Here is a 20,059-nt window from a genome sequence, read left to right as displayed (position 1 = left end):
GTGAGTATGATAAATTTAATTTAATACTAGCAAAAAATTTACCCATATTCTAATATTATAGGTTTGATAAGTGCACAGCATAATAGTGATTTTAGAGAACTAAAAAAGTTGAATTTACAAGCAATTCTTTTAAAGTCTTAAACTATTATATTTATAAGGGTTTTGAAAACTAAGATATAATGAGAAAAATGTGCAGTGTAAGTCGTGTATACAGTGTGTTTGGTGGGTTGAAGTCAGTGGTGTACTTAGACCTGAAATTGGGGGGGGGAGTTAAATTTTTTAATTAACATATTGGATGACGTTATACCTAAACATAACAAAATATATCGTACATTTTAATAGCTGATTACTAATTTTTATTTGTGATATTATTTTTAACTGACATGTAATCAGTCATCACTATAACTTTATAACTATACGAATAAAAAATAAATAAATGTTAAATTATTTAATAAAAATATAAAACAAAATAATAATAATCTAGATATATTTTTTAGAACATTAATTTTCTACTTTTTTCTAAAAAAATATAGACCACTTCAATACTTTTTATTGGTATTTCTGTGTGAATACTTAGATGAGCCAATCCATTCAGACGATTTCCCCCGTGCTGGTACTAAGTGCTGACTCATTTAAACCTATTAAGTATTAATAATAGTTTTAGTTTAACATTCGTAAACAGTTGAAATAAAAAAATAAAAATATAGTCTTATTATAGAAATTAAACGATAAAAAAGCTAATAATGACACATATGACATTTATAATACAGAGTGTGTGAATATGAACATTTGAAATACACTGTTCAATTTTAGAGTTCAATAGTAATAATAATAATTATATTATAATTACTTAATAATAATAATAATAATAATAATAATAGCCTTATATGAACTAATTTCATTTATTTCCGATTCTTCGTAATTTGTTTCGTTATTATAATTTGGATCATACTGGTCTCTATTCTCTACATCAATTTTACGTTTTGTTATTATCCACTTTCCCATTGTTAAATGTTAATATACTTACTTAAACTTTTTAATACAAATACAAATATACAATAGTTCGTATGCAATTGTAGTTTCGTTTGTCACTAAGTTTATAATATGGTTCAATGGTTGATAAAATACATGTACATAGGCGGAAATGGGGGGGGCTTAGCTCCCCCAAATATTGTAATAGCCCCCCAAAACTTTTGTCAGGTTTCATGTGAAATGTGATTTTATTTGAATATAGTCTTTTTTTATTTAATTTAGCCCCCTCCCCCCCAGAAATTTCTATGGATTTCCGCCAATGAACATGGACGATAGATTAATATGGCTAACACAATAACCCACTAGTTGATTAAGCGCACAAAATAAAATATGTTTTACGATGACGATAAAAGATTGTCATAATAATTACACCGATCGCTCGCGGTATTTTAAAATGTACGCTGTTTATTTTATTTTGATGGATAATTTGTTATACCTAAGTTCAATACAATTAATTTACAAGTAGGTACCTACCAGAAATTTTAGTTTTCTCATTATAAATTTAATCATTCAAAAATTGAGGGGGGGATTATCCCCTCACCCGTTAGTACGCCACTGGTTGAAGTGTCATACCATTGTTTGAATAGAGAAAAATAATACTAAGGATTGACATCTGATGAATGTAATTTATTGGGTAATTGTTTTCCGAATTTCGATATATTTGCCAATCTAATGTGCTATGCACGAGTAAGTTTGCATCCCATCTTCGTCGCCAATTTGTGAAGTATTATTCATACAAATAATAACATAAACCTGTTTTAGAGACCTTCATGCCTTTAGTATTAATGGTATAAATCGTAATGACGTACATTATAATTCTACTCGCTAGTAACCGATGGATAGTGCCCACTGCCCAACCACCAATCGTAATATGATACTTATGAATTATGATTATTTTTAATATAAACAGTGTACGTGTAATATAATATAAATGCTGATTATGCAACATAGTAGTCATTGAACTATTTAATTTTGGAATAAAGTTTCAACTTATCAATGAAATCACATATTATTATATAGTGTGCTACTCAATTACAATATTTCAAGGTACACTTGACACCTAAATTTTTTTAAATTAAAGTTATTTATTATTTAGATAAATTTAAATTTGATTTTTAGCTGTGGCCTGTGACTTAAGAATTGTATAAATATTGTATTTATAGTATTAAGAATTGACACTTTAATACAAAGTCACGTCTTTTTACTCGTATAAACATTACTGTATTAAATAAATGATCAGAATAATCAAAATCAGTAATCGTTAATTTATTATACATTTTTATCGCTGAAAAGTTTTTAGAAAAAAAGTTAACCCACAATAAAAATATTTTGAACTTTTCTCAGAATCTTTATTTATAAATTCTCTGGTTTATCATTACATTCTAAGTGTACAGTAATAATATACCAGTGTCCAATATCTTGCATCCTGGATAGCTATGCAGGACGAATATGTATAATACTTAAATATAACCCTATCTCTGTATCTCATTTAGCTTTTTGGCTATTTGATTAATATTCTAGAATTCCACATAAATTATTTGAAAATTGAAGTTATTGAGTACTCACATTCCTAATAGTATTTTGAATACTCAATCAAAATACGGGAAAAATGCTATCTTTTCAAATATATTAACATTTATAAACTCGTCACGTACAGAATGAACTTGAAAAAAAAACAAAAATATAAATTAAGTGTATCAAAATTAAGATAAAAACTTTATAAAATGAATAAAAAAATATTTGTATTTTAGTCTAACAAAATATTATATACTATCATTTTTACTGTATTTTGGGTTATGCTAGGTATATACAAACGAAACCAATTGTTATTACTCAACAGTAAATATATCATATATTTATGACGGAATTGAAGCATGAAATATAAGAAAAATATTATATTGTCAAATATAGTTTAGCACTTAAGTATACCAAAATTTCGTCTGATAAAAATTATTGATTTTTCTTCAAAAATAAAGTGGTATTAAACAAATTTAAAAATAAACGTATTTTGTATTTCATGATGCAAGTATCATTTTTTACTTGGAAAATAAGAATTTTACATTCTTACATAAAACTCTGTCAAATTAATATTTATAAACTACTCAAAAAAAAAAATTTGTATTACATTTGTTTTGTGTATTTACATAATATTCTAATATGTTATCATTTATAACGTAATATATTATTATATTCTCGTCAAACTTTCAATGATATTCAAAAATAAATAAAACATTTCATCACATCAATATATCTACATATTACATCAGTGACGTGAAATCAACAGGTGAAGCGCTATATCTTTGGAGGAAATCGGGGGAGGGAACATTCAGTCATCAAATATCCCATTAAGACCTACTAAAATAGCCAGCTTTTTAGTTGTGTAGAATTAAAACCTTCCCTCAAATTAAAGTTTCCTCCTCTAAAATTTGTTTGGATTTCCTCCTATGAAAGCATATACTATGCAAATAATTGTAAGTTAGAGGGTTTTACTACAGTAGGTATCAAAATAGGAGTGATGGGGGACCGTTTTATTTCGACTAGTTTTAATATATTAGTTATTTCTGGACGCGATTTCTTAGACTGACGCGATGATTAATAATAATAAAATACTTTCTCACGTATTAAAATCTTATTAATCCAGAAAATCTATCCGGCCCATGAGACTCTCTGACTAATGTGTTGGAAGTGACGCAAAATGAATATATAATGTACGGTTATCCATATTGATTAATGATATAACATTAGCAGTGCAAATGTAAAATATGCTCGAGTATTCTATATTATATACCTTTGTTGTATGGAAAATATTACGACCGAATTTTTCTATAAAAGTCAGGTTTCTACGCTATTCATGGTTCCATATTATACAAGTTTTACAGTATTTTATTAAAGATATTTTAAGTGGCCTGGTGAGGTGCGGTCGTACTCTCCTAACCTGTTGCTAGCTCCCGGATGGGTAACCGTTTTCAGCAACATATCCTTGCCACATGTACACTATCATGTCATACTCCTACCAACTTGAAAACCTACAAACAAATTGTACAAAAATTGCCCCTACCGTACCATCCCACACCCAATGGCCTACGTTGCCGCGAGTTCCCCTAAAAAATTAAAAAAAAATTAAATATAATTTTGTTTTGACTCTGTGCTTATTATACATCCATTCTATATTCATGTAAATTATATACATTGGTCTTTCATGTTAGACGCTGCATGTACATCATGGTCAGTGGTGATTTTACGGGGGCCGTTAGGTGGACCTCTCCCCCCATGGGATCGTGTAAAAATATAAAAGAAATAGGAAAATATAAATGTATGTAAATGTATGTAAATTGTAAGTATATACAAAATATTTTCGCTGCCCCTCCCCCCCCCTGTGGCTGCTCAAGAACCACTCTTAATCATGGTAATTAATATTTATAAACTATATTAGGATACTCAAGATCCCTCACTTTTTTCTCGAGAAAACCACCCATGAAATGAAATGTAAACACAAATTGAAAAGGACTAAAAACTGATTAAGTAGTACACTCTTCAATTCTCATTTACACCACATTGCCATATAAACGAATAAATAATTATTATATTTGACGCTATGACTTCACTGAATAAAATGTAGCAAGTAGGAATGGTGATTCTCTGGACGCATTTTATTTAAGACTGTCGCGTAAACGATTTAAAACTACATAATATTACTTTTATATTATATTGCTATATACACACACACACTTACACTCAAACAATGTAATAATGTAATTTGTTGTTATATTATGAATATAGTAATACACTAAAACGTGAAATATAATTCTATAAGGGAGTTGCTGGAAACCCTTTCAGAAAAAACTAAAAATCCGTCTATACTTGTGTGATGTATAGTAATAATATTATTATATGCTGGCAAACGCGTTTCTCGCAATATTATAGTTCGATTATTAAGTTACTAGCTGCAGAGTGGGTTGGTATAAATATATCATATTCCTTTTGGACCCATCTATAAAGAGTATATAGTTTGTGGACTTCGCACAAATATTATAACGAAAATAATAAGGGTATACATTGGATGTACAACAAATACGACAACGCACTATATCAGCACTTAATTTTAGTTAGTTCATATTATATTAAATAATATTATACGAAATAATAAGACATATATTGTTATTTGTTACCTCTTATATACATAGGTATTAGACGGTGTGATATGTATGGATTTAGTAAAAAATAGCCGAAGAAAAATATGTCCAGGAACAAATACTTAAATTCAAAAGAAAAATTTACATCGCTCTTTTCCAAATTTTTATAAAATATGTACCTAGTAGAATACAAAATTATTATATATAGGTAATTGTAATAAAATGAAAGTCGATATAAATAAAAAATAGATACACGTCTTGTATTACGTGCGTGAATTCAGCACCTTAACTGTCTGATCAACTTCGATCAACAACAATATTTTTTAGTTCTTTTTGTTAGCATTTTTAACTTAACATTATTACCAAAATAACATTTTTTTTTTTTTTTTTGATAATGATAAGGACCATGTTTACCCCAAATTTGAAAATTTGTACAGTGAATCAAGTTCTGATCTACCTGACCGATTTGATAAATTGCGTTTCATACAACGTCAAAGATTATGGTTGATGTGTAAACGGTATTAAAAAAAATGTATAAATATACCCATTATTCAAATATAATGTTTTCGTTTTTGTTTGAACGTTTGATGAATTAAAATAAGTTTTAGCCATAGGTATAGGTTTATTAAAATCAAATAATTTATAAATTAGTAAGCAGAGCTAGACGTTTGAAGGTCGAACTGTAAAATTTAAAATAATATAATTTTATCAAACACACGTTATTGATATTTGGATTTGTCATCTGGAATCATGATTGTAAACTTTATTATTACCCTGTTAGATAAACAAGTAACGAGTTTTTATATAAACTATAAGCCTCGTGATACAAATTAAAATAGCTGATAATAGTAGCGTTATACGTTTACGGTTTATCTTTGAAAAAAAAAAATTAATTTTTTTTCTAAAACGAATCAATTTTCCTAAGACTAATTCATTTTCACGAAATAAGCCTATTTTAATTTGTCCATTCTTTCCTCGGCCATTACCGCCGACTATAACGATGCGTATATAATATATTATCGTATATTGTATTACTCATAATTAGGGCAGAAGACTTGTAGCTTAGATTTTTTTTTAACACGAATGTTCATTCCGCAGAAGGCAGAACTGACTGAGACTAAATACTAAAATATTGGTTATTGTCATGTTTAGAAACGTTTTATAAATAAATCCTAATCGAATAAAAGCCCACATGGTGCGCACAAAGCTATGGTGGTGATGTCGTAGCCTTGTAGGTATAGTGTACGACGTTAGATCGTTATCGCTTCTACAAAAAATGCGTGCCCATGCACACTCAAAAACCATATTATACGACAAAAATTAAAAATAAATAAATATTTATCGAAACATTTTGACTGTAATGTTTGAAATAAAATTGTCACAGTGGAAAAATCGATTTAAGATAAATATGTCTCAAAAAGTATAAAAGTGTAAAATATGCCTTAAAAACCAAAAAAAACGCAATATATGCATATATGTATATATGCACAAAAAAATTCAAAACTAGCTTTGTAAAAGCATGAAACGTATTTGTACCGTACTCTGCTATTCCCGTGACTGTGCAAAACAAATATGCAAATGCTGCAAGTCCTCTGCCCTACTCATAATAATATACTATGAATTTGGCACGTTGCGTAACGCGTACGCAGTATATAATATATAATCGTACATAGAATAATAGTACCTATATAGTATTATAGTCGCAATAATAAACGTGATGTGCCCGCGAGCGATAGATATACGCGACGGGACGCGCATCATTAGCCCCCAGACGGTAACTATGGATACGCCCGGGAAAGCCATAAGCTCGCGCGCACCGTCGGCGAAAAGGTTCGCATCGTGAAATGTGATGCGTGTGTATACGTGTGCGCGCGTAATGCGCGTTCACGCTCGCGCGCACGCGGTGGTGCCGTCGTCGGCGGGCGGGATGGAGAGACGCTGGTTGAAAAGTTTCCGCGCGCGCCACAAGTGTTCAGATATAGGACCGTCGCAACAGTTCGCGTGCCACCATCAGTGCATGTGTGGTCAGACGCCGCCGCTGTCGCTTACTGAAGGCCCTCACAATACGCTTAACCGCGTAGACGCGCTCGGCGTTATCTTTTGCCGTCGTCGTCGTCGTACTTGAGTACTTTGACCGTTACTTTTCGTCTTTACGAAAAATGCTCGTGTGAGTGTTGTTTATAAATAACAATATTGTAATATACCTAGTGAAAGCAACCGTTAAATGTTCACAAAAGCGCAGTAAAACGACTGCGTCACGTCCGCAATTATTATAATAATAATATTATTTATATCGCGTTGACAATAAAATATTTTAATATCACGTGCGTGCGAGATGTCAACTACCGACCGAGTGTTCGAACGGCGGATCGTGTCCAAGCGAAGGACGTCCGCTAACCTGGAGGATGAGCCGGAAAAGCAGTGTCCGAACGGTTGGGCCAGCGTCGTGGCGGCCGCCGCGGCAGCCGCGTCGTCTTCGTCGTCGACGTTACGGCAAAAGGCGGCCGCCTGCAAGAGCTCGCAGAGGAAGTCGTTCCAACCACATCCCGATTCCATTTGCGATTGGTTCTTTAAGGTGAGTGAAAAACGCATGATAAAGACTTTATTGTATCGCAGGTATTATTATTATTCATAGAATAAGCCATAAGATCTTTTTAATGGACAGAAGTAAATATATACGCATTCACAGTCGTAAGCAAATATTATAATAATATAAAGGTACATGGTATTTAATTAAGTGCGTGTATTTGTAACGCGATATTATGACGTTATATTATATTATACAAGCTGCGACGGTTTGAACTAAGAAAGTAGGTATAGAGAGACGTGGGTTGCAGATTGCATATCAACCCGAAAAAGGATTTAAATTATTTTTAAAAACTAAGTGCTAACTATCATTACTTATATACGATTTAGTTTGACAACTATTTACTACTACAACTTATTTTTTTTGTAAAACAACTTTTTTTTTGTTTTCTAAAATGTATCATCGTGTAAATACAAATTTCTACATAAAGTTCATTTTATTTGGTACCTATGCAAATTTTGAAATTTCTGAAACATTTTAATGAATATTATATTTTAAATTAAATTAAAGTTAAAGTTTTGTTTTTAATAATTTATTTTTATAAATATTAATTAAAATAACTAAGTTATAAACTAAAAGGTTCTTTAATAAATTGACATGTTATAATCGGAACAAAGCAGGAGAAGCTAATAGCATTAGAATGATTTATCATTTTTATTGATTATAATGCTTTTGCGGGTAGTAAAAAAGTTTTAAAAGCTTCAGGCCACTTTTCTATGTAGATTGAAAACTGAGCACAGATGACACTTTTTAGTTTTTTAAAAAACTACATTAATACGGCAAGTTAAAGGTAAAACAAATATTCGTGCGTTTTTAATCAAAACTGAGTGATACAATTATTGAGATAACTGCAGATAGCTAACTTCATAATAGTTATTTATATGCAATTATTTATCATGGTTTTCAAATTTAAAAACAAGACCCTACATCAGTGGTTTTATTTTACATATTATCTTTAATTGCTACATAGTATTTAATTAATTTAAATAATTTAATATGCATAAGATATTACATAGCATTACATTTAACGTAGATATAATGAATACATTTTCATTATTTTTAAAATGTACGATAGTTGCAGGATTGGCGAGAACAGCACCTCAAACTCTGTTTAAAAAATTTTTCTATCAAATCTCTCTATTATTTTTCAATTTAGACGCTGTATAGTGTATACATATTATTTATAGACAGAAATAAATATATTGTATAGAAGAATATACGTACTAAACTTACGATTCCCATTATTTCTAATACTGCAATATATCATTTATTATTAAGGCGTGTAAATAAACATGGGAATATTGGCATAGCTGCAGTGTTGCAATAGAATAGTTTCTTAGTTACTTGAATGTATTTTTTCTGCATATTCGAGGCACAATCTATATATTTCTCCACACATCGAGTATAAAATGTCCACCCCAATGTCCACTGGATAACATAGAATTTCCATCTCATTTTTTAAATATTCCCTTGATAATCTAGAATCTAGATGACATATCAAGATCGTATCTTTTATTCACCACGGATATCGGGGTATAACGGTAATCCCTATGAAATACGCTCTATTGAATATGTTAAGAAAAGCTTCATTTAACCATATTACCTATACACCATATAGGTATAACCTATATAATAAATAACGATAGATATACCTATATTATGTGTATTATTTATGATACCTAATAATCCAGTAGGAAAATTGAAAGTTAATTTTTATTCGACCTCTATAATAATAATTCTTTAAACAAACTGTTTTCGCGTCGTTTTTTTAACATATAACAACTATAGAATAGCATAACATACAACTCCATAGTCCATATGTCTACCAATAACAAGGCACATACCTAATAAGCATAACATACAAAAATCAAATCAAAAATTGAGTTTATTGGATTGTTATTTTTATAAAACTTGTGATAATAAATTATTAATTTATGCAAACTTTTTTTTTGGATTTTATACTAATAATATCAAAATACAAAGTGCCGCCACCCGCAGGTGTTGTTTTCCATTTTGTTATTTATAATTTATAACTGCAAAGTACACGACAAACTATACAAGTCTATAATATCCTTTTGTGTTCTGCCTAATTGACATGTTTTAAAATTTATACATACATAATAAGTGAAATATTATGAAAACTATACATTTCTTAATAACAATAAATTAACGAGGTATGATGAACTATTAGCATATTTAATAACTTAGAAACCTTACCTATACATAATTATAATTCTATGTTATTATATTTTTTTTATTATTATAATGAGATTTCAATAGCAATTATTGTTTATCAATTACTATTTGGAGAAAAATGAAATAAAATAATAATAATAACAGAAATCAGCAGACCATGTAATATGTAAAGCTCAACGCTCATAAATAATAATGTTAAACTTTTAAACCAATCTTAATAAATTCTACTTATTATTAGCCTTATTAGGTAGGTACTCTACTAGTATTATACCTGTATGTGACTTTAGTATTAAAAAATATTTCAATCAAATGTAAAAAGATTTAGATAATTATCAATATCAAAATAAGGTATTCATGATTATTCATTCTATGTTCTCGAAATTCAAAATAATGTATTATTATGATATGGTATATCCGATTATTGTTGTTCATATCTACACAAAATATACGTTCTTATCATTGCAGAAATATCGATCAATTGTTATTTGTTTAACAAACAATAACTAAAGAGAAGTTATTCAAAATGTTTAATATTACAGACGTTTCGATTTCATTCATTGATATAATATAGTTTTGTCTGTAACAATGTAACATTATCATTGACTGTAAACACACTCTATTGTTCTATGCTATAGGTGAATAAATTTATAAAGGAACTTTATTCTACAGACATGATGCCAAATAATTTCGACGTTGAATGAACGATATTATAACTTATGATAACTTGGAAATGAGATATTAAATTTATCTTAAATGATATCGAAATATGTAGATTAGCCATCAGGCATCTTGAAACATCGAAAAATAATAGGTGCCTTTATATATTAAATTTTGAAGAATATAGTGTCCATTATCTAATATTATACAATATTGCGGATTTAAGTACCTTTAAACGTCTTCATGTATGTAGAATATCAAGTATGGAGTAAAATAATACTTTATTATTATTTATTATAATTATTATAAGTATATACTTTATTATATAAATATATAATAAACCATAAAATAGTTATAACTTTAACCCTGCTATCAACACATTATAATAAATTGCGATGTACCAAAATACTAAGTTGTATTCTACATTAAATATACCTTTACGTACAGATTAACTACTTATGCCTTTCTTCACTTTCCATGAATCATAGAGCCGTGTTCTGCTCTTCATAAAATAATATGATTTTTATTAATTTATTTAGTATTTAACTGCTGAAATATTTGGTTTTTAGGTGATGGTACTTGGCGATTCCGGAGTTGGGAAGACTTGCCTGTTGGTCCGTTTCAGGGACGATATGTTCTTGGGTGGAAATTATATTTCTACTGTTGGTGTAGATTTCAGGGTGAGAACTACGATCGGTTTGAGATCTTGTTAAATCATTGATCGTCTCGCATATAAATGGATACAAAGATTATAATATAAATGCTATAGACGATATAAATAATACTATTGTTTTATAGAAGAGCATTATGAATATATTATGATCACTATTAAATTATCATAATAGCAATGTGTACATGACCCAAAAACTGTAACCAACCCGTATATAATAACATAATGTTATTAACATTAAATTATTATACAACATGCACGTATGATAAGATAATGTAGACGCCGCGTCAAATAGGTAGACGGTGTTATTTAGACAGTTGCGGTGAACATGTGGTAACTCATTTATAGTTACAGGTACCCTATATAAAATTGACGTATCTTATATTAATATTATTATTTTCTAAAATATGAATAACCAGGAGAAGCACCTGTGCCTTGATTATTTATCGCGATTTTAAGATCATTATATTATATACTGCAATACACGAGACCAAGTCAAATAATAACAGTTGGATAACGTAGCTGATATGTGTTTAAATATTTTTAATGACTAATGATATAAAAAATTTTTTTGTATGCATTAAATGTTTTTTTTTTATTTGAACATGTGGTCCGTACTTTTACTTTAAAATAAAATCAACAATTATCTGTTTCAGAATAAAATTATATCTGTGGACGACTCCAAAGTTAAACTACAGATTTGGGACACTGCAGGTCAAGAACGATTTAGGAGTGTAACACATGCATATTATAGAGATGCTCATGGTAAGTAATCACATCGATGTAAACTAAATTATTCATAAATAAAAAACTGATATATTATACTCTTTACGTTAAGATCACATCATAATATATCCTATGCGATTTCTAACTCCGTCTTACTAACGCATAATATATACAATGTTTGTCCAGTAGTTCCAACTTTGTGTTGTTAAGTTGAATATTATAGAGAATAATAGATTTACTTATTATAGAATATAAACCTAAGAACATTATTTGTGTCAACTTGTTGGTTTCTTACGACATTATATAATTTTAAGCATGTTATGGGTTATGCAAATATTAAAATGTATAAATGATCATAACTCGCTTAAAAATATAAATATTACAAAAAACCAACAAAAGAGCTGATGTTCGTACCTCTATATGTTCTAGTTTAGTTTACTCAAGTATTAAAACCAACAACGTAATATTGAAACTGATGAAATTTTCCGCGTTGCAGTGGCGGACTGGGAGAAAAACACAGCCCGGGAAAATCATAATTGTAGAGGCCCTCAATATACTAACGGCCTTTTAAATATATAATATATTTTTTATACGTCATGTTGATGCCTATATACCTAATAACTATTTTAGATTCTGAGTGGAGCAATGAATGTATAGTTTTTACAATGATGTGTGTTTTTTTAATTTTTTTTTTGTGTCATCACCTTTTAGGACAGTAAAAATGCTTAGATTTTTTTCAACATTATCTTTTCTAATAGAAAAGTAGTGAATCTAGCTAGTTGGTAGTTTTCCCAGTAGTTTTCAAAAGTAAAAATTATTTTTATTTTTTGATCAAACTCTAAAACAAATGACCGTATCTACATGCAATTTCGACTGAATGTTTATATTAGCTTTTTTTATACACCATAACTTTTCAAAATATTTTGACTTGTTTTGAACTGTTTACGGCAATTTAAAAATTTCATGTATTTTAATTTTTTTTCTATAAATATCAATAAAATTGTATTTGTTGTCCCAAAGTGAGTGATAAGGTAATGAAAGGCTCCTCATATATTGTTACTATAGCGATTGAAAAATATTAAAAATGCATAGGCACAAATTTTTTTTATAATCATTTAAAGTTTGAACTTTGACAAAATTTATCAAAATCTTGAAAATTATCAATCATTGTAATTAAAAAATTATGAAATGTTCAGTTTCATACTAAGGATCGAAAATTTAAAATATAGATTTTCATAAATTGTTCATATTATGACCAACAAATCTAAAAAAATATATAAACAGCTATTTCTTACAGACATTTTAAATTCAAATTGTGAATTTTTATTTCTTTATTTTAAATAATATTAAATTTTTTAATTACATCTAGATTAGTATTCTTGCTCTACGATAAGAGGTATTACCTCAGTGTATAGAGCAAAGCTAGTAAATCCATATGTTAACCATACACTTTGTCCACATTTATCAACTACTAGCAATAAATAAATTTTTTATTATTAAAATAAAATTTGGACGAAGTTACATATTAAATCCAATAATATCGATTTTGGTTATTTTGTTGTAATTTAAAAATAAATATTATTCTTGGATATAAGATACTTTTAAGAATATATTGACATATTGTTGTATTTTATACACAAAGACATTTTGAAATGTATTTTTTGGGGGGAAAATGAATTTAACCTACTGTAGAAGATACTAATGCCTAATACTAAAATTAATTACTTTAATCACAATAATATTATATAAAATATGCTTATTGCCTACCTATAGTAATATTATAGACATACCGTCTCAAAATCTCGTTTTTCGTACACAATAATATTATATCATTGAATTCAAATTTAATACCATTCATTACTGTGACCTACTATTGTAAGCCTACTGTAAGCCTGGTCTGGCCGAACACAAGCCAGTCCCGCATTTTAAAATACCTATTCAGAAATCTAGGTTTTTATGTTTAATAATATTTTATATTACATACTTATTACTTATTAGATAATATTTTAATTTATTATAATATTAATAAATATATATTTTATACCAGCAGCGGCCCACCGAGAAATTTCCCGGTATCCCGGTCGTCCAGTCCGCCACTGCGTTACCCATTTGTAAGACAGACATTAGACAATATACTCGTATGTGGGTGTAAGGTCACCTTAAATAAGGCAAATTCATTGGATAGTGGTAATATAGGCTTATAGAATGTGTATTGAATAATTATAATTTTATATTTAACTGGCATGACAAAATATCATCTACTGTCTACAAATATTATACCTAATGTAAAAATTAGATGACAAATAGAGTAGTAATGAATGATATATTTTACATGCTATTAGTTCTAAATAAAAATAAATCATAGCTTGACTCTTAAAAATTATAATATACCTAAATAAATGAAAAATATGTAGATATATTTAAAAATTACTGGAATAACTAGTGTATTAATTACTGGAAAAATTCTAAGCTACATTTTTTTTATGATTATTACTTTATATTAATATAAGATAATTATTATTTATTAGAAATAAATACATACTTACGTAGTTACGTAATATCTCGAAAATAGGAATATATAATAATAATTTATTATGATCAAAAATACAATATCATATAAGGGTTTTAAATTTATGGAACCAATATAACTATTATTACTTATATGTGGTATAAAATATTGATGTTTATTTAGTATACCGCACAATACAATATAACGTATTGATTTAGCTAAAAAACATCATCCATAATATGACTTACACTGTGTAAACTGTGTAACTATATATAGTGTAATATATCCTTTACATTTCATAGTTTTATTAAATTTCAAATATTACCTTTTGAAAAATTATTATGAATTAGGTTTTTATATGATAATAATTTATATTTTAAATTCCAATTTAATTAGGTATTATTTATGTTTATTTATTATTTAATTTATCAATTATCATTAAATGTATGATTATATTATAATTATATTTCTAAAATATAATTAACTATTATCAATGTAAGTTTTTAAATCGAATTTGTTTAAGACAATGTGTACTTACCTATTTCATAAGTACGCATGTGTTTACTACATATATTCTTAAATACTTTCACTTTAAAGTAGATACTTATTCTAAACTATAATAAATAATAATACTTAATAATAATATTTCTCATTATTTACTGCTTTATTTTAATTCGAGAAACATACTGCTTGTATATATTGTATAATGTGTACGGTAGATAATTTATTATCTAATTTTCGTTTGTATTACAGCACTTTTACTTTTGTACGATGTAACTAACAAAGTAAGTTTTGACAACATACGAGCGTGGTTGAGCGAAATTCGAGATTATGCTAATGATCAAGTAGTCATAATGTTAATAGGTAGGTATATAAATTATATCTCCTAAACACTATTTATAGGTACCTGATTTACATTGTACTTATGTTTGATCAAATGGTTAATTATATTTAGGAAATAAAGCGGATTGCAATCCAAACGATAGAATGGTGAAAAGAGAAGACGGAGAACAATTGGCCAAGGAATATTCAGTCACATTTATGGAAACATCTGCTAAATCTGGTTTTAATGTCGAAATTGCTTTTATGGCTGTTGCAAGGTATCTATAACATAATTATTTATTATTGTTTATTATGTATAAACACAAAAAAGTATGTAACTTAGAAGAACTAGACAATGTATTACATGAATAATTATGATAATTTATCATATACCCAGAATCCAGATACCTTTATTTATATTATAATATGTATATTACGTTTAAAATTTTAGGGAGTTATTATTCAAAAAAACAGGGATAGAAAAAAAAGGATCTTTTAATGTACAAGATTATGTAAAAGAACAAACAAAATCCAATTGCCCATCATGCTCTACAGCATAATACATTTTATGGTGAAGTATAAAGGTTAAAATTACTCAATGTAATCAATAAAATAATTCCAAAATAAAAATATGAATGAGTCAAAATGGAACAATTTTAATTAAATTACCTGTGTATTCATGTAATATAATTTTAAGCTTGAGCATTCTTTGTTAAGAATGGTATGTATATGCATATACGGATTTATATTACAAATTTTATAAATACAATTAAATTATTGAAATGCTTGTTTCATTGTTGAACATGCAATATATTTATTAGAAAGCAATGAAACCATACTTTTTGTTTTTCTGTGTTGGCGTTTGTTTATTGAATAAAATTATTCTGTTCAAATAATTTGTCAAACACTCGATATCATGATTATATACCGTATAACGTCCGCACCAAATTGTAATTGTAGTTCATATAATTACTTAAAATTGTCTGTGTTCAAACTCCAAACTAAACCCATTAATTTACGGAAATTACGAATATTGCACATTTAGTAGAATGTAAACGCTTGCTAGTCCCTACAGGTCCTAATCCTTGGTATCTAGACATTAATATTATTGTATAATACATCAACGTTACATAGCCGTATAATGTTATTAAAACGTGAAGTCAACACAGGGAACAAAAAAATATGATTTCCACCAATTGAAAATTAGTGCTGATATAATGTTACTTCAGGTATTGTATTCATTATAATATTACACCTGACATATTTAAGTATTAACTATGGTATAGGTACTGAAATTTTAATAAAGTTAAAGTTCCCAAAATGTAGATAAAAATGGTACCTATATTATTTTCGTAATTAAAAATAACTGTGTTTATAACTATAATTAACTATAAATTACGGTCATGCTGATTCTATGACTTAACTACGTTTAACAGACTGATTCATTATTAATCTGTATTCAAATATGAAAATAAAAATATCAGTTTAATGATTAAAAAGTTAATCTGTAGGACTGTAGCCTATAGCTTGAATCTATTTAATACGCTTATTTTTAGTATTATAAACTATAATTGTTAATATTTACGTAACAATCTACTACTCGTATTATACAAAAATTGATCTAGACGTTTATTTGTATGTTTGGGTAATACTTACAATAACAATAAAATTAATTTAACAATAATTTGTAAAAATATTATTATTATATTACTTATACATATTAATATGTTATAAAACAATAGAACTTAAATATTCAGCAATCACGGAGTTTGTTATTTAGATTTTAGAACAATAAATGATAATAATTATCAACTTATCAGGTATAAAGTATAAACAACCAAGTATTTGCTCAATATTGTTTTCAATAAAAAGTTTTAAATAGCATTTAAAATTTCAATGTATTTCAATAAATACAATGGACTCTCAGAGTATAAACCCAACATTATTAACAACAACTCAATTTTTTTCTACCCCTTTTAAATTTAAGGTTGGAAAACTGAGAGTCCATTATCTGTGTTCATTTGTAGTTTTAATTTCTGTAAAACTTTTACAATATTGATCAGCATACAATAAACAAATGTATACGTCGTTTTAAAAATCTAACCTGTCATCGCGACTATCTACCATATTGTTTTAAATATCACGACTACCCTGCGTATATTTTATAATTTTAATTTATGATTTCATATTGGCTTATCTATAATTTATAAAACCAAAATACTAATAACAAAAGATTCATAACTAGTTTAAACATTGGTAATCAATATTAAAAATATTTAATTTGTCTAACCTCTTTTCAAGTACCTACATTTTAAATGATATATGATTCTCTTTTTCGATATTAATATTTTTATGTATCATCAGTCAATGTTCTTTTGGAACAGTTAAAATGTTTCAATCTTCAACTTAAATAATGAATTTTGGTGGAAAATTCTATCTAGTATTAATATTCTAAAATGTCAAAAGTTTAATTCCTAGTACTTTTAAAAATAATCGGAGAAAAATACGAGTAGTAATACTGCTATACTGCTATTTTCAATCAAAACTAGTTTTTGACAAATTGATTTAAAAGTTAATAAATATAGCTACTTGAATTTTATACTTAAAACTTTAAAAGTTATCTTAACATTTTCTAGACATAATGTAATTTTCAAAATATTTCACTCTTTTCGTGCTATAGCTATATGTATTTTAATTTTCATTAATAAATTAATGTATGATATAATTTATTTGTAAGTAAAAAATAGCTTGAAATTTTTAAAACAATGAGCATCATAAGTATCTCTGATCAAAATTAAGAAATCTACAATCACAGATTGTTTTTAATCGTTTGAAGTTTCAATTTTAAAAAATTCAAAATTATTAAATTATTTGTTTACTAAAAATTTGAATATTTTTTTTTAACTGCTAAAGCTTTTTAGAACAACCTAAAAATATCAAAAATACATATTATACTCTTACGGTTTCCGCTCTAAATCGTTTTTCGTACACGATGATTTATCATCGAATTCAAATTTAACCCAATATATTCTATTAGGCGTAGAGTATTAAAAAAAAATACATTTTTAAAATAATTTTTATGGCGCAAGATTTAATCAATGATTACTATACAGTAGAGTGACTTCTCTTTTTATTTATTTTAATACAATAATTGTGACTTGTGTTGGCCATGAGTAGGAGTAGTCCGTATACTCTTTGGAGTACCTATTACGAATAATGTGGTAGATAGTTGCACCAACAGGTTTAAAAACTGTAGGTACCTAACCCAATACAACTAAAATTATTTCAACTAAAAAATACGGAAATTTAATATCATAATTAACTAGTAAGTTATAATATGTTTTAAAATCATACACTCGATTTTAATTTCTAACTGTCGTTCTTATTGAATTGTATTTATTTTTCGATTATTCATTAGATGTACCTAGTTCAACATGACCCTTATTAGTTAATTAAATTAAGCTACAAAATTCTATTATTATACGCTTGTAGATTTTATATTAAAAGCTATAGTAATAATATGAACAACCGAAATGATTTAGCAATTATATTTGCAGCCTAAAGGTATGCTAAAACATTGATGCATTAGCAAATAAATAAACTTATTCTAAAATATATAACTAATTACTGTATTTATAATATTACAGGTATAGGCTATAGCTATATGATTATTTAAAACAAAAATAAAGTATAGTTTATATAATATTATGCCTGTATTTGGTTGTTTTATTACTTATAAGTTTAATCTATAGATTTTCAAAAACAATAAACTGGTACATGAAGAATTGAAATTGAGTTTCTACTTTCTACTCATGACGAATACAAAGCTGTCTTATTTGTTATGTATATTATATACCTTTTTTCATTTCATTCATCATACGATACATAATTGCTGAGATGAATCTATAACACTAAATTTGGTTAATTATTATTTTATTATAGTAGACCTACAGAAATATGAATATAATTTATGTTAAATAGTTGGTTATTTCTAAAATATTTTATAGAAAACTTATAAAGGTATTTATTGGTACTAACCACGTAAAATTTTAAATAAATTCATTAAACCAAGTTATTATAATCGTGCCAGAAGGCAGGAACAATTATTATTTACCGACTACAATATTATAATATTAAAATATGTAGAATTAGTTATTAAGACATCTTTAATCATTAATGTGTAACTAATTTAAATAGTATTTATATTTGTATGGATGCTAGTGATGCCACATATTATATAGGAATTATTGTAATGTTATAACTTTTATTATTATAATAAAATATTGTTATTGTTTTTAATTTAATGTTGTATAATATACATTTATATTTTTTTTTATCAAAACCAAAATATTTAATGAATTAGTATATATTGATTTTTATAATATTACCATTAACTAATATCATTTTTGTTTTAAAAAATGAGTGAATTATTAAATATATTTAAAAATTACATATAAAAATAAATTAAATATACTGCCATTGTACTGTTGTACATTCATGGTTTTTATACCGTTTGTTTATTTTTTGTTGACATATTAGACATTTAGGTATTTATCAAGATATTAATATATAACACCAACGTCCACTTCTCTATTATAGTACTTGGGTCCCAACATCTATTAAATATCGTTTGACTATATTTATTTTTTATTTTTTCTATTGATCTTGTAATTATTAATAATTTCTGCTTCGACTGCTTTCTGTTTCGTCTAAAAATGCACAAGTGC

At 27.1% G+C, this 20,059-nt stretch overlaps 1 protein-coding gene across 1 annotated transcript; it reads left to right on the top strand.

The window, feature by feature from the left end:
• Positions 1-7,005: 7,005 nt before the first annotated feature.
• On the top strand, positions 7,006-19,846 carry LOC107174055 (ras-related protein Rab-37-like). The gene is made up of 6 exons (XM_015524860.2): positions 7,006-7,740; positions 11,175-11,285; positions 11,932-12,040; positions 15,264-15,374; positions 15,466-15,610; positions 15,784-19,846. Exons 1-6 carry the CDS (start codon positions 7,501-7,503, stop codon positions 15,890-15,892), a joined length of 825 nt encoding a protein of 274 aa, XP_015380346.1. The 5' UTR covers positions 7,006-7,500; the 3' UTR covers positions 15,893-19,846.
• The last annotated feature ends 213 nt before the right edge of the window (positions 19,847-20,059 follow it).

This window comes from Diuraphis noxia, unplaced genomic scaffold, assembly GCF_037042655.1.
Source record: "Diuraphis noxia isolate RWA-SAM2 unplaced genomic scaffold, SU_Dnox_SAM2 contig0004, whole genome shotgun sequence".
In the NCBI taxonomy this organism is placed as follows: domain Eukaryota; kingdom Metazoa; phylum Arthropoda; class Insecta; order Hemiptera; family Aphididae; genus Diuraphis; species Diuraphis noxia.
Note: the sequence above shows the minus strand (reverse complement) of the source record. Positions and strands in the feature narration are given on the sequence as shown.